This window comes from Rhinopithecus bieti, unplaced genomic scaffold (genome assembly GCF_001698545.2).
Source record: "Rhinopithecus bieti isolate Rb0 unplaced genomic scaffold, ASM169854v2 scaffold_11919, whole genome shotgun sequence".
NCBI lineage: Eukaryota > Metazoa > Chordata > Mammalia > Primates > Cercopithecidae > Rhinopithecus > Rhinopithecus bieti.
This window is the reverse complement of record NW_016807055.1, coordinates 1,400,784-1,416,132: the sequence shown is the minus strand read 5'-3', so window position 1 is coordinate 1,416,132 and position 15,349 is coordinate 1,400,784. Positions and strand designations below refer to the sequence as shown.

Genomic DNA, 15,349 nt, shown 5'->3' with positions numbered 1-15,349 from the left:
CTCCAGAGTCTGTTTCCGCTCTTCCAGTTCTTTCCATGGCCTTCTCTCTTACTCTCCTCCTCAGCCCAGGGTGTCAGACCTTGATCTTCTACAGATATATTTAATGCTTTCCCTTACTCATGTTAAAGGAGCAACTTGATATTTCAGTCCTTGTTTTCGTGTGACTAGTGAATAAGATGTCTCTCATATTTTTCTTTTCAGACTTATAAACAAGCTACAGCCAGGCTCAGTGAAGAAGGTCAACGAGTCCTCACTGAACTGGCCTCAGGTAACAGCCAAACCAACCACCTCTGGTTCTAGTTGGTTGCATTTTATGTAGTGAAAACTTGATTTCAGGTTTGGTTTTTTGGTTTTTTTTTTTTTTTTTTTTTTTTTTTTTTAACTTTTGATTACAGTTTTTACATAGATGTAGCAGAAATTTGTGCATATTTAATTTTTTGCCCTTTTTTAATGGTTCCATAATTACTTATTGAACTAGTTCTGTAATTATTATGTTTAGCTTAGAAGTTTTCCTGTGTATATTTAGTCTGTGTACATTCAGAAAGGACTTGACACAGCTTACACAGAGAAATGCAACCCAGACCTTAAGGATAAGGGGAAAAACAAGGCATTCCACATAACTAACAGTGGACTGCAGAACACTGCATCAGACAGAACCTTAGTTCATGAATGTGTATGAGTAAGGAAAATGGGATACTTACTGGTCTTGAACATGTGTTTTGAGATATGAGAGAATGAGTATTTAGTAACCACAAATTTATTCTGAAATTAAAATGAAAACACATAATGAATTATTTATTAGTATGAGTAATTATATGCCTTTTGACAAATAAAATTCCAGGCCTGGATAGCTCTGATACAGAATCCTTTTAAAATATATAAGGAAGCTCTTGCCCACAAAAACTGAAAACACGTAACTGCTGAAAAATATGAAGACCATGATGTGCCCCACAGTGAGAGGCACACTCTCTTCTTGCGCTTTCCTGTTCCAGAGAGAGCCGTGCTTAGCATGCATTTGGTTGAATCCTTGTCAAACAGCTTTCTGGGCGGCATCTTATAACTAGTTATGAAGGCTTAGAATTCTTAGAAATTATGAATGTCAATATTTAGCTCCAGAAGTTATAAAACTCTTCTTCTTTATAGTTGGAGAATATTGGCAACTTTATTAAAGCTATTCAGGCTTATGGTATGAAGCCACATGACATATTCGAAGCAAATGATCTTTTTGAGAATGGAAACATGACCCAGGTTCAGACTACTCTGGTGGCTCTAGCAGGTCTGGTACGTACATGTCTTTAATGGCTGGTGAACAGATTCCCACCACGTTGGTGATGCATTGCATCATTGCTGTTTCATGGGGGTTCAGACCAGGTGGGGCGGGGCCTGTCTCTTCTGTAATTATTAGCTTTGTGGAAAGGCTGCTGACATCAGCTGCCTCGTACTAGATAGCTTACTTAGAACAGTCACATTTCAAATGATGCAGTATATCACTGAACAGCCTGAAATATTTTTTATCTGTAGTTTGGGCCCCTTCGTCTATGACCATATCATTTCTTTGTTATTCCTTCTGTGAAACTCTGTTGGCCTTTTCAGTTAGTGTGCATGTTTCTGTCTAGGCTAAAACAAAAGGATTCCATACAACCATTGACATTGGAGTTAAGTATGCAGAAAAACAAACAAGACGTTTTGATGAAGGAAAATTAAAAGCTGGCCAAAGTGTAATTGGTCTGCAGGTAAGTAATGTGGTGTTGCTTATTCAGCTACTTATTCAATATGATTAATCCTCACCATGCAAAATACTAAGCCTCTCCTAAGTGAAGAATAGATGGAAGTACTATAGTACTTGGGGGGTGGGTATAGTTTATACAATTTATATCTATTTAAAGCCCATAAGACAATGATAATTTTTAGAGGAAACCTCAGATATGCCACCTAACTTGACAGTTATTTCCCCAGGAAATGAAAATTTTTAATTGAATCATACTGTCTATTTTTTTTAAAGAAAAATGCACTTTTAAATTTTTTTATTTTATCTTTTTTTGTTGTTGTTGAGACAGAGGCTCGCTCTGTCGCCCAGGCTGGAGTGCAGTGGCGCAATCTCGGCTCACTGCAACCTCCACCTCCTGGGTTTGAGCGATTCTCCTGCCTCAGCCTCCCAAGTAGCTGGGATTATAGGCACGAGCCATTATGCCCGGCTAAGTTTTGTATTTTTGGTAGAGATAGGGTTTCACCACGTTGGCCAAGCTGGTCTTGAACTCCTGACCTCAGATGATCTGCCCGCCTCGGCCTCCCAAAGTGCTGAGATTACAGGCATGAGCTACCACACCCAGCCAGAAATGTACTTCATAAATTCCTTAATGTTATTGACCAAATGAGGCAATTTTACACAATCTTAGTGCCAAAGTCCCTTATTTACAGTACCAAATCTTGATATAGCAGCCAAGCCCTGTTAGAATTTGTCAGTTTAAATTCTTCTGAAATACATAGTTATGTTTTCCTTCTCTTAATTATTCCCCTGGAGAGTGTCATGGAAACGCCATTGCTAACGCCCTAAATGCTGTTGGCTTTACTCTCCAAAAGCCACTGACCTGCTGGACACAGTGCCCCTTTCTGGACTGAGTCTATGCAAGTTAGATTTGTTTTTGCACAGTACAAAATTGTATCGGTGGCGAGAAACTGGAAACCTGTATTTCAGAATAATAGTTGGTTGAATTACAACTCCATAAAAGCAAAGTGTAATGTAAAATGTTACACTAGAGTTTGAAAAGATAGGTTATGGGGAAAAAAATCAGATCATCAAATACTGTGGTCAGCATGGAGTTTTAAAATTAAAACTGCACATGTTTTCATATGTATTTGTATATGTGTATGTGCATCTATAGATATATACAAAGACACGTAGGTTAAAAAGCTAAAAGGATAGTCACAAATGTTGACAGTGAATGGATGGTGGGATCACAATGATTTTTTCCCCCTCCTTTTTGCTTATATATGTTTTTTGAATTTTCTTCAATGAACAGATTTTATATTTAGTAATAAAGATTTTCTTTCAGTCTTATTTTTTTTTTTTTTTTGAGACGGAGTCTCACCACTCTGTCGCCCAGGCTGGAGTGCATGGCCGGATCTCAGCTACACTGCAAGCTCTCCGCTTCCACGGGGCTCACGCCAATTTCTCCTGGCCTCAGCCATTTCCGAGTAGCTGGACTACAGGAGCCCTGCCACCTCGCCCGGCTAATTTTTTGTAGTATTTTAGTAGAGACAGGGTTTACCGTGTTCCAGGATGGTCTTGATCTCCTGACCTCGTGATCTGCCCGTCTCGGCCTCCCAAAGTGCTGGGATTACAGTGCTTGAGCCACCGCACCCGGCCCATCTTATTTTTAAAGAAAAAAGATCCAACATCAGAAAAGTGTCCCTAACCAGTGGAACAGGATGTAATGGTTGGTCCTGAAGCCATACTGTTCTCAGTGGGGAAGAAAAGTTAATTACTGTTTCCCTGAACTTTGCTGAGTTTAGATTCCTTATTCCACCTTTCTCCAGCTCTGTCCAAGGACATGGGAGTTGCAGGAATAAAATGTGGTTCCTTTCTGGCGAAAATGTTGGTGATTTTGAAACTTAAAGAAGTCCTTGTCAAGCTCCCAGAGAAAACAGCTGGCATTTGCTTTCACATTTTATGTAAAACATTCCTGGAGTGGAACAGCATATTGCTTGGCCTAGGATTGCTTCTGTTTAAATAACCAAAGCTGGTACCTCTTAATTTGGTTATCTGGGGAAACAGTAGCAGAGGAAATTATTCTGCCACTGTAATGACTTTTAGTGTGTCAGTCCACCTGTTAAAGTGTGTTTAATTATGCTATGTATGAGGTTTTATCTATAGTGAATTTCTTTAAAATTTTCTTTTGAAAGTTAGCACTTGAAATTTGTTTGTAAACACATGGAAGAGTTGGCTGGAGCCTCAGCTCAGTAACTTGTCAGTTCTGCCCCTTCTGTCTTTTTAGTAGCATGGAAAGTTTTGTTTGTATTGTGTATATTGTTGACATCTGATAATTTGTGCAATTTTACTTTTAACTTAAAAGATGGGAACCAACAAATGTGCCAGCCAGGCAGGTATGACAGCTTATGGGACTAGGAGGCATCTTTATGACCCCAAAATGCAAACTGACAAACCTTTTGACCAGACCACGATTAGTCTGCAGATGGGTACCAATAAAGGAGCCAGCCAGGTAAGCAATACCTTTTTCTACTTGTACAAGAGTACACTTACCTTATTCTTATTATCTAGAAGTTTAAAGTAGGTATTTTTTGTATAGTTTATTTAGAGTATATTCCTTCGGAAATGTGAACTTTGCTGGAAAAGCAAAAGAATCAAAAGACCTTTTCGATAGCAGCAAAAGCACGATGTGTCTCGTGGTTTTTGTTGGCAGTTAGAAGAGCTGGCCTTCTTTCTACCCAGCCAGCAGAAAAAAAGATATGTTTATTACAGTGTTCTTGCTCCAAAATCCAAGTAAAATACTGCTCATTTAAATGCTTTTTTTTTTTTTTAAAGAACCCTTAATTAATAGGTAAAATTATCTGGTGTTCCACTAAGAAGGATTTAACTAGCATTCCTATTAGATGTGTCAATATAAGGAGATGGAAATGCAACGTGATGAAAATACCAGTACACCACATCCAAGATAGAAATATTTCTTTGTTAAAAATAGATCACCAGCACCTCAGAAGGAAGTTCCAACAACCATTTGAGAACAGACAGGTCTCACATCCAACAACAGCTGGGATAGGGTTTAGAAAACATTTTCTTAGTGAGTCCAAGGGAGATTGATCACTTTGCCCTTATGGAACACATCCTGCCAGGTATAGCATTATGTCTCATAGCTGCCACTCACGTGTACTTTTCTACCCACTCGGAACCTGGAAGTGTGTGCCTGATGTAAGTAGAGATGAAGTATGAGGTACTGTACTCTGAAAGAGAGGGGAGTGAGTGGCTGTGAAGTGGTTGGCTCTTCTGCATCTCAGCCTTTTGAAAAGACTCAAGTCCTTAAGATCTGCTCAACATAGTTTTTGTTAAATATATTATAAACTTTTGAAATGGGTAACCCGGATAATGTAGGTGGTCCTCATGGGCATTCACATGGAACTTTGTGGTGTGGAAGCATTATGATTTCACATTCTTTATGTCTCATCCTCACTTAAATCCAAAGTAGTAATGTCTCCATTTTGCAATTTGAGAAACCTAAAGCTAAATTTACTTGTTTGAGGCCACATAGTAATTTTATAGCAGAGCAAGGACTTTGAAGAAAGGTCTCACCTAGCTCAAAAGCCAATGAATATTGCTTCCTGGAAGTGATTCAGTATCAGGATATTTTGGTTAAGCTAACTTTACCCCTGAACCAAATGAAAGTTCATGTACTGCTGTTCATACTCAGTGTGAATTCTATCATCTATAAATTATTCACAAGAGTAGATTGTAGCTGCCGTTTTAACTTTTATACTATGTTCTAATACCAGGCAGGGATGTTAGCACCAGGTACCAGAAGAGACATCTATGATCAGAAGCTAACATTACAGCCGGTGGACAACTCGACCATTTCCCTACAGATGGGTACCAACAAAGTTGCTTCCCAGAAAGGAATGAGTGTGTATGGGCTTGGGCGGCAAGTATATGATCCCAAATACTGTGCTGCTCCTACAGAACCTGTCATTCACAACGGAAGCCAAGGAACAGGAACAAATGGTTCGGAAATCAGTGATAGTGATTATCAGGCAGAATACCCCGATGAGTATCATGGCGAGTACCAGGATGACTACCCCAGAGATTACCAATATAGCGACCAAGGCATTGATTATTAGATCCACACAGAAGGAGCTCAGTATTTAGTCCATTGTTTTATTCAGTGAGAACCAAGCTAGCCTTGAGTAATTTTATCTTGTCTTCCTAAAACACTATTAAGCTTATTGTACTTTTAAGAAAATTGCCTTACATACATTCCTTTTCCTTTTCTGCCTCTTCCCTCAATAGTTGCCTTTTAGTGCTGTAATAGTTAAATCCTACAGCATAATCAATAACTCGCATATGAAGTAAAAAGGAATACTGTGAAAGGGGAGTACTCTCGTACAGCCAGTTCTTGTATGCAAAAATCTATGCATTTTTACAATCTTATATTAAACTGGTATTTTCAAATAATAGGAAACTATTTTTTTTTTTTTTTTTTTTACAGTTTAGTATATCTGGTTTCTACATGGAAGACTAAACTCATGCTTATTGCTAAATGTGGTCTTTGCCAACTAAATTTAAGATGCAGCGTTTTAGAAATTTACATATCAATGTTTCTACAGTATTGTTTGCTAATTTTTAAATAAAGTCATGATCAGTGTGCATTTGTGATTATATGTGTACTCATTCTCTTACCTAGCCGACAAGATCTTTTCAGAGTGGTGTTTCTAAAGGAGCATGTACAAAAGTGGCCTGTGGACATTTAGGCCTGGGTGATGCATTTGCTCTTCCTGTTTGTGCCAATGTATCAATGTAGAGTTGCTCTGTTTTCTTCAACTGTATTTATTGCTGCATTTCTCAGCATAAACTTATCCCATTGTATTTTTTATAAATAAATATTTTGTTTTGAACATTCATATGAACCACAGGCTGATTATTTTCTGGCTAGCTTCTAGATAGGTAGGGTCAGATTTTTTTTTTTTTAAGTACCTTTTTCCTAGGTACTGTTACAAGGTACATTAACATTTTATTTACTCCACACAACACTGCAGTCTATGGTTAAGGAGATTGAGGCTTAGGAAACCATCTCACATCGTAAATGACAGGATTCAAATCATTTTCTGACCCTTGCTTATTTCACTGTGACTTGGCTGGCCCAGATTCATCTTAAATTCAACTTGGAATAATCTTAAAATAATTTTTAGGAATATTGATATGAGCAGTGAGGAATTTTCCTATCTTAGGGTAAATATGAATAAGAAATATGCTAGGTCAGCCATAAGATGTGCTGCTTGATAATAAGCTAGGGTTTATAGTGAAACAGAAACCTTCAGTCCTGACAGAGGGAAGGACAAACAATAGCTAGGTGTCAGAGTGACAAAAAGGCAGTCACTAAAAGAAACTTAGTAACTCACACTTCCCGACGTTGTCTCAGCCAAGCCATGTCTTCTGATAGGATTGGCTCTATGAGGTTTGGGGGCGAAAACCGTCCAATTTTTGCGAGAGATGAGGAGTATATACACATGGTTTGACGAGCCCACAAAAGTGAAGCCTATTAGCTCATCATGTCACAAGGACTAGGTTTAATGCTTCTGGGAAACTGCTTGTAAAGGAAACTATTGGAGTCAAGCTAATTCAATGGTGGCATTTAAGAAAAAAGTCATTGCATTTAAAATAGACCTGAGTTCTCAGGCCGTCCTTGTCATCTTTGACTCTTCAAAGTTTAGGGGACGGAAGCCTTATATCACACTACCTGCCCTGCCATTTAAGTCAGATTGATTCTCATGAGGCTGCCAATCAACATGTTAAAATGTTTCTATTTGGTTAGAGTTTTAAAAAGGAAAAGCTCTTCCCCTCATTCCCATCTACATAAATCTCTGAGGTCCAGGCAGAAGTATTTTAAAAAATCTGTCTCCAGGTAATTTCTCAGGTGGGGCTGTGGTTGAAAACCACTTCTTCCAGAATGTCTGCTGTAAGTGCTTGTGTATCAGGATTTCTGAGATAAATTGTGTGTGCCATCATGGAATGTGATCTGGTGGAGAGACATAACAAAAAGAAAGTGGATTCACAGTCATATCAGAGCATAGAGGAAAAGAACAGAAGAGAGGGCAAGTAATGCTGCTCAGAGGCATTGCAGAAGCATGATGCTATCAGAGCTGGGTTTTGAAGAATAAGTAGGAGTTTTCCATTAGCAAAGCGGAGGAAGAGTATTCAGAAAAAAGGAAGAGCATGTGCACAGACTAAATCACTGGTTACACTCCTGCCTGTCCTGTACATGCCCAGTTCAGGTGGTAGTTAATGTCAGAGTTTACACTTTTGGTTTTTATTGTCACCAAATCTAAGAATTGTACTTTGAAAAGTGAATCCACTCAGCATATTTCCAGGATTGGATGAGTACGGAAGTGTCCTACTCTGTATAAGAGCGACGTTCCAAGCTGGGCATGGTGGCATGCCTGTAGTCCCAGCTGCTTGGGAGGCTGAGGCAGGAGGATCACTTGAACCTAAGAGTTGGAGGCTGCAGTGAACTATGATGGCACCTGTGTGTCACCACTATACTCCAACCTTGGGAACATAGTGAGATGCTGTCCCTTAAAAAAAAAATTCCAGAGATTTCCGCTAACAAAATCCTTAAAAAGGTTTATTTATTAGTTATGCACTTACAAACTTACCTCAGTTCTTATATAGTGTACTTTTTAAATTGACGCATATAAACATGGTTTTAAGAGAGTTTTTCTGTCCTAATTTGTACAAAAAAAAGGTGGTAAACTAATATGGTTCCAGTATTGTTACCTGGTCAAACAATAATGACAAAGACAATGAGAAAGAATAGGGTTTATTAGGTCTTTAAAAAAAAAATTCCACTAACTTTTCTCGAGGGGTCTTGTCTTCTATTCTGTAAATGGTTCTTTAGAAGGAAACGTTTTCCACCTACAAATCCCTAAATGGGTATCTATCTCGCAATGGCCTGGAGTTCTGTTCCCTCCTCATTCCTTAATGAGTGCTCGTCCTGTCGTGCCCTTGCATTGTTTAATTTGTTGCTCCTTTTTACAAAACTCTGAAAAACAAAAGAACAAGTTAGATTAGTATTAATGTGTCTGCACTGTTGATAATGTAGGGGCCAAGGGAAAATTTCTCCTTTGCCCTCTGAAGGTTTGCTGAAGAATTAACTTACAAAAGGCAGATTAACAGGAGAAATGGCATGTAAATTAGCAAGCACAGGGGAGAAGAATCACAGAGTGATTGTCTAACCACGAAATGGGGATGGGGAAGCGTGGATGATTTTTAGGGGGGTGGTAAATTACTTTAGGGGAGTTTAATTAGCTTGAAGAATACTTAATGGCCAGGGACAAAGTCTGTTGGGCCCGCAGGGCAGACAGTGGTTTGTGACAAAAGTCTGTCCAGGTATATTGACTGAAGTTAGTCTTTGTTTCTGCTATATAAGTCCGGTTAATGGAAAACTCAGGGAAGGGGCCAGAGGCTGTTTTTTTCTTTGGTGGGTCTGGACTTTAGGCAGATAAGGGAATTTCATTCAGATGACAGCTTCATCCTGCACTTTGGGAGAAGGTCAGAGTCAAAGTGCCATATTCCGGAGTATCGGTTTCTGAGTCCCAATGATAACCATTTACAAGTTCTTGGCCTTAAATTTCAGATAAATGGATCCTTAAGAAAGTTTCTTCTGTTGAAACAACTATTTTAAGGGGTAAATTTTAAGGTGGATTTTTTTTTTTTTTTTTTTTTTTTTTTTGGTAGGGAGACGGAATCGCCCTCTGTCGCCCAGGCTGGAGTGCAATGGCGCCATCTCAACGTATTGCAACCTCCACCTCCCGGGTTCAAGCGATTCTCCTGTCTCAGCCTCCCAAGTGGCTGAGATTACAGGCGCCTGCCACTGCACCTGGCTAATTTTTGTATTTTTAGTAGAGACAGGGTTTCACCATGTTGGCCAGGCTGGTCTCAAATTCCTGACGTCATGTGATACACCTGCCTCGGCTTCCCAAAGTGCTGGGATTACAGGCGTGAGCCACAGTGCCGGGACTTCAAGGTTGATTTTTAACTGGAAAAGTAAATCGGGATGGAGACCTGGCTAGCTTCATACCACCATCATTAACACTTAGAGTACATACAAATAAGTCAATAAACAAGTAAAAAGTAAAAATTGTATTTTGGCTGGGTGTGGTGGCTCACAACTGTAATCCCAGCACTTTGGGAGGCTGAAGCAGGTGGATCACCTGAGGTCAGGAGTTCAAAACCAGCCTGACCAACATGGTGAAGCCCCGTCTGTTCTAAAAACACAAAATTAGCCAGTCGTGGTGGTGCACACTTGTAATCCCAGCTACTTGGGAGGCTGAGGCAGGAGAATCGCTTGAACCTAGGAGGTGGAGGTTGCAGCGAGCCGAGATTGCGCCATTGCACTCAAGCCTGGGCAACAAGAGCAAAACTGTCGCAAAATAAAATAAAATAAAATAAAAATTGTATTTTTATGTTTTATATGGAGAAGGATGAGGATATATTAATTGTAAACTGTGGAAGTGGTTCTTAAAAAATTGAGTGGCTGCTGAACTAAAGAGTGCATTCAATGCTCTGTTTCAAGCTAAAAGGGCTTTAACACCTAATTTTAATGGCAACAGAATGAAAGAAATTTATGAAAATCTATAACTCAGACAAGGAAAAGAGATGAGACATGATTCAGCTGTTAAAATATCCCTGTCTACCCAGGATAAGGCAAATAGGCAACAACTGTGTTGCAAAGGCTGTTGCAAACAGCTGCCTGCTACTTCCAGATATAAACAGTATGCGCACTCCGCTGAGGGTGTGGCTTTCTCACACTGGTGTGCCTGGGCTAATAAAGGGCCCGAGAATTGCAGATCTGTCAATACTGGCACAGAAGAGCACATAAGTGTGCTCTCTCTAATAGAGTGGGTATGAACATCATGCTTGGAGATGCAAAAATGCTTTAGAAAAAAATCAACTGTTAAACTTCTAGACCACCCAAAAGACTAGATCATGCTACGAGCACCAAAGGGACCTGAACTACTGCGTTCAGGACATCTGCCCAGGGTAAGAAGTGCTGCTGCTACTTAGGAATCCATCTGATCAGCATTCTTGTTCAGCTTCACTTCTCCAGGGAGAAGGTTCTCAGAAAGGGAGGTGGGTTCAGCCTTGGAGAGTTCAGCCCAAATCCCACTTTCAGGCTTTGGGGTAGTAGAGGCCTCAGAGCCCTCTAGAAGACACAGGCTGGGTATAAGCCTCTTTTGTGTGTGCAGCTTTACAAAAGTGAGATTGCGAGCGTGGACATTGCAACTGGAAATGAAATGTTTGCTTACCAGAAATTCTTGATCCATAAAGTAGGGCTTTTCTGACGATCCATCATTTGTTTCCAGATCAACAGCAAAACACAGGAAAAGTGCATCCAGCACAGTTTCAAACACAGATAAAAAACTATGGGCTACTAAGTAGGCAAAAAAAGCTACCAATAACAGAGGGACTGCCCACACCTGGAATGCCCGATTGTAGTTAAAAGCCATGAGTCCTCCAAAAACAGTGAAACACACCACTAACACCTGTGCAAAAGAAGAGTTTGTTGAAAATCTTTATGAATCAGTTGCTTAGATGTTTCTGTCAGTTACAAGTAATGGTTTAATATATGTTCATGTGTGCAACGTGTGTGTGCACTATTGTAAAGAATGCTTGTCAGAAATTTTGGCAGAATGAAATAGAGGAAAAAATGAAAAGCTGTATCAAAAGGAAACCCAGTTAATGGTGGGTAGGAAGGTTATATGTTATTTTATCTGTGCCTAGCTTTTGTATTCATATAAATGTAATAATATCTCACAAACTTTTTATTCTGTTTTTTCACTTAACACCAAAATAAGCTTATTCACTTTAAAACTTTTTTAGAAAACCCCCCTTTCTTTTGAGACAGAGTCTCGCTCTGTCGCCAGGCTGGAGTACAGTGGCGTTGATCTCAGTTCACTGCAACCTCTGCCTCCCAGGTTCAAGTGATTCTCCTGCCTCAGCCTCCCGAGTAGCTGGGATTACAGGCACCTGCCACCACGCCCAGCTAATTTTTGTATTTTCAGTAGAGATGGGGTTTTGCTATGTTGGCCAGGCTAATCTCAAACTCCTGACCTCAAGTGATCTTCCCGCCTCAGCCTCCCAAAATACTGGTATTACACATGTGAGCCACCTTGCCCAGTCCAGGTTTCAATACTCTTTCCATATATTCTTACTGAGAAACCCACAAACATTCATTTTCTGAGGTTAGTAGTATGTTCATTTTAGACCTGAAAAAGAATGAATCAGAATGGTAGAACTGATCACAGGTAAGAGAGTAAGACTAGGATTAAAATTCTGGCTCTACCTATTGTAGAACCCTGGAAAGGTTATTAAACCTTCGTTTTCTCTTCTGCAAAATAGGGATACCTCATGGGATTGAGGATTAAATGAGATAAGGAAGCACAGCATCCACTACAGAGTAAGTACTCAAGAAATATAGTTTCCTTTCAAACCAACTGTTGTGTGGCTTAATTTTCAGAATCCCAGGCTCCTTTATTTATTTAGTCAAGATATCTCACCTTTCCTAGAAAAATTATGAAGTCTCCAAAGCAGTTAATAGATGTAAAATGACTTGAATTCTTAGACAAGATTTTGAATGCATCTTTTGCTGACGTACAGAAATCTGTCCCATTAATAGCAGTTGTAGTATATGCATTCTGAAACAGAAGAGAATTGTTTAAAAGGTAATTCTTATAATTATATTTTTAAGGCAATATATTAATACAGAGTGTTTGCAAACTAGAGTTACAATAAACCTACTCTCTCTACCCATAAAAAATACCATTTTCAGAGTCCTTTCCAGTCTGATTATACCCATATATATTTTCATATAGTTGCAGCAGATAGAAAAGATAAATAGGTACTTATGGTTAATATGAATATCCCACTACAAACATGTGGAAATGATGGGTAAAGCATAAGGGTTTTGTTTGCTTGTTTGTTTTGAGACAGTCTCACACTGTTGCCCAGGCTGGAGTGCAGTGGTGCCATCTCGGCTCACTGCAACCTCTGCCTCCTGCGCTCAAGCAATTCTTGTGCCTCGGCCTCCTGAGTAGCTGGGATTACAGGCAAAAGCCACCATGCCTGCAATAAGTTATTTTTTAATGCACAACAGAGTTTGAGGGCAGGAAGTTTAGGTACCAGAAAGCAAGCAGGATCTAATGGTTTGTGAGCGCTGAACCCAAAGGTGCAACAGGCATGCAATTAGGCCCTTGCTAGGGAAGCGAGCTCCTTCAACAAATTCAGGATTCATACTCAGTTCAACCTCAGTCAGCCATTCCAGGAAGATGGTACAGAAATCCACTATGTGCCTGGGACTGTTAAAATCCTAGGGTTTTGCAAAGGCAAAGCAACATCGCCACCTCCCAGGCCAGGGAATAGTGGAGTCCCACAGGTAACAACCCCTGGAGAAGAGGAGGAGCTCACAGAAAAATTTTACAGAGGACCCATGGAAATGAACAGCACAACAAACAGAATCTGTACCCTGAGAACAACCTGGAAAAAAAGTATTTAGGGAGGTACGTTTAAGGTACTAAGAAAATAGTGAAAGAAATAGTAACCATAAGGAATAAACAGAACAGTATGAAAAATGAAGAAGCAGAGTAGAAAACAAACTGAATAGAAATCCTAGAAATAGGCCAGGCGCCATGGCTTAGGCCTGTAATCCCACCTCTTTGGGAGGCCGAGGCGGGCGGATCCCCTGAGGTCAGGAGTTCAAGACCAGCCTGAGCAACATGGAGAAACCCCGTCTCTACTAAAAATGCAAAATTAGCCAGGCGTGGTGGTGCATGCCTGTAATCCCAGGTACTCAGGAGGCTGAGGCAGGAGAATTGCTTGAACCCAGGAGGCGGAGTTTGCGGTGAGCCAAGATTGTGCCATTGCACTCCAGCCTGGGCAACAACAGCAAAACTCCGTTTCAAAAAAAAAAACAAAGCTAGAAATAAAAAATATACAGTCTAACTGGTATGGTGTCATGATTATATATCTTTTTTCTTTGTATAATAAGCATTTCTATATTACCACATGGCTTTTATAATTTTAATTTTAATGCATATTCTGGGATGCACATATGTGCATGTGTACGTGCATGTGTGTAGCTGGGACATGTTGACTGTTTCAAATGTTTTGCTCTTATAAACAACTATGCGATGAACTCTTGATTTCCTGATTTTGGATACTTTCTTTTTTTTTTTTTTTTTTCGAGACGGAGTCTCACTCTGTTGCCCGGGCTGGAGTGCAGTGGCCGGATCTCAGCTCACTGCAAGCTCCGCCTCCCGGGTTTACGCCATTCTCCTGCCTCAGCCTCCCAAGTAGCTGGGACTACAGGCGCCCGCCACCTCGCCCGGCTAGTTTTTTGTATTTTTTAGTAGAGACGGGGTTTCACCATGTTAGCCAGGATGGTCTCGATCTCCCGACCTCGTGATCCCCCCATCTCGGCCTCCCAAAGTGCTGCCATGGCAAATCATGTGTGTGATTTATGTTCACATGAGATGATTTCTCAGGTCATTTTTTCCAAAATACCTTCCCCTTATGACTACATTTCAAGACCATTTATGCCTCTTGAAATCTTTAAAAATGCTACTTGCATTGCAGATTACAACAAGAATTTATAACTTTCCTGGGAAAATACACGAGAATACTACCTGCTTGGGTTGTTGTCATTCCTTTTGGTTTGGATAAAGGATGAAAGCTTTTTATTTCATGATATACAAATTAACCCTTTTGTACATCCCTTCAAACACATCACAAGGTAATCAGTGTGGAGTCTACTGCAGTAATCAGCCTGCCATGGTGCGGGGCCCAATAGAGTAAGTGGAAGAGATGAAGACCACTAACGGGTATAGGATTAAGGGAGCGGAATTAGCTGACCCAGTTTACCAAACTCCCTCTTCAAGGCCAACGAGAGAAGAATGTTTAGTTCTTAAAGACAAAAGGCTGAGCTGGGTGCGGTGGCTCATGCCTGTAATCCCAGCACTTTGGGAGGCCGGGGTTGGGGGCAGATCATGAGGTCAGGAGTTCAAGACCAGCCTGACCAACATGGTGAAACCCTGTCTCTATTAAAAATAGAAAAAGAAATAGTTGGGCGTGGTGGCACACGCCTATAACCCCAGCTACTGGGAAGGCAGGGGAAACACTTGAATCCAGGAAGCAGAGGTTGCAGTGAGCCGAGATCGTGCCACTGCACTCCAGCCTGGGCGACAGAGCAAGACTCCATGTCAAAAAAAAAAAAAAAAAAAAAGACAAAAGGCTGGAAACCATATCCCATAAGGGCACCATGCTTGCCTTAGAGATTTTCAGTCAGACATCAGATGAATTTCCTGCAAAAATGCCTTAATAGTATTCCACAAAGAACTTTTGGTTTTGGACTTATACAGAATGTGCGTGAAATTTGCTTTGAAAATCTCAAACCAGCTGTTGCTGGAAAGCTGCTCCAGTGTGGGGGCCTGAGCCTTGTGCAGGGATGTGGAAACTCATTTACTTGTATCATTTAACTAGGCATCTTCAATCATCTTGGGTTTTCAAAGACCTGATGACCAATCTATTCATTCATCCTCAGAGCACATCTGTAGGAAGGGTGGGTGAAGA

At 40.3% G+C, this 15,349-nt stretch overlaps 2 protein-coding genes across 6 annotated transcripts in view; one reads left to right on the top strand and one right to left on the bottom strand.

Moving 5' to 3' along the window:
- Nucleotides 1-6,633, top strand: part of CNN3 (calponin 3) — a 31,243-nt gene extending 24,610 nt beyond the window's left edge. Inside the window, exons 3-7 of one of the 2 annotated variants that reach the window (XM_017879793.1) lie at nucleotides 202-268; nucleotides 1,144-1,281; nucleotides 1,617-1,733; nucleotides 4,074-4,220; nucleotides 5,506-6,633. In XM_017879793.1, coding sequence (XP_017735282.1) covers nucleotides 202-268; nucleotides 1,144-1,281; nucleotides 1,617-1,733; nucleotides 4,074-4,220; nucleotides 5,506-5,847 — 811 coding nt within the window. In that variant the 3' untranslated portion in view covers nucleotides 5,848-6,633. The remainder of the gene's footprint in view (nucleotides 1-201; nucleotides 269-1,143; nucleotides 1,282-1,616; nucleotides 1,734-4,073; nucleotides 4,221-5,505) is intronic. The other variant, XM_017879794.1, reaches the window with a different exon arrangement.
- Nucleotides 6,634-8,337: 1,704 nt separating this feature from the next.
- SLC44A3 (solute carrier family 44 member 3) overlaps nucleotides 8,338-15,349 on the bottom strand; it is a 74,430-nt gene continuing 67,418 nt past the window's right edge. For all 4 annotated transcript variants that reach the window (XM_017879787.1, XM_017879786.1, XM_017879789.1 and 1 more), the window contains 3 exons: nucleotides 12,283-12,420; nucleotides 11,032-11,268; nucleotides 8,338-8,765 (listed from right to left, as the gene is read on the bottom strand). In XM_017879787.1, coding sequence (XP_017735276.1) covers nucleotides 8,661-8,765; nucleotides 11,032-11,268; nucleotides 12,283-12,420 — 480 coding nt within the window. In that variant the 3' untranslated portion in view covers nucleotides 8,338-8,660. The remainder of the gene's footprint in view (nucleotides 8,766-11,031; nucleotides 11,269-12,282; nucleotides 12,421-15,349) is intronic.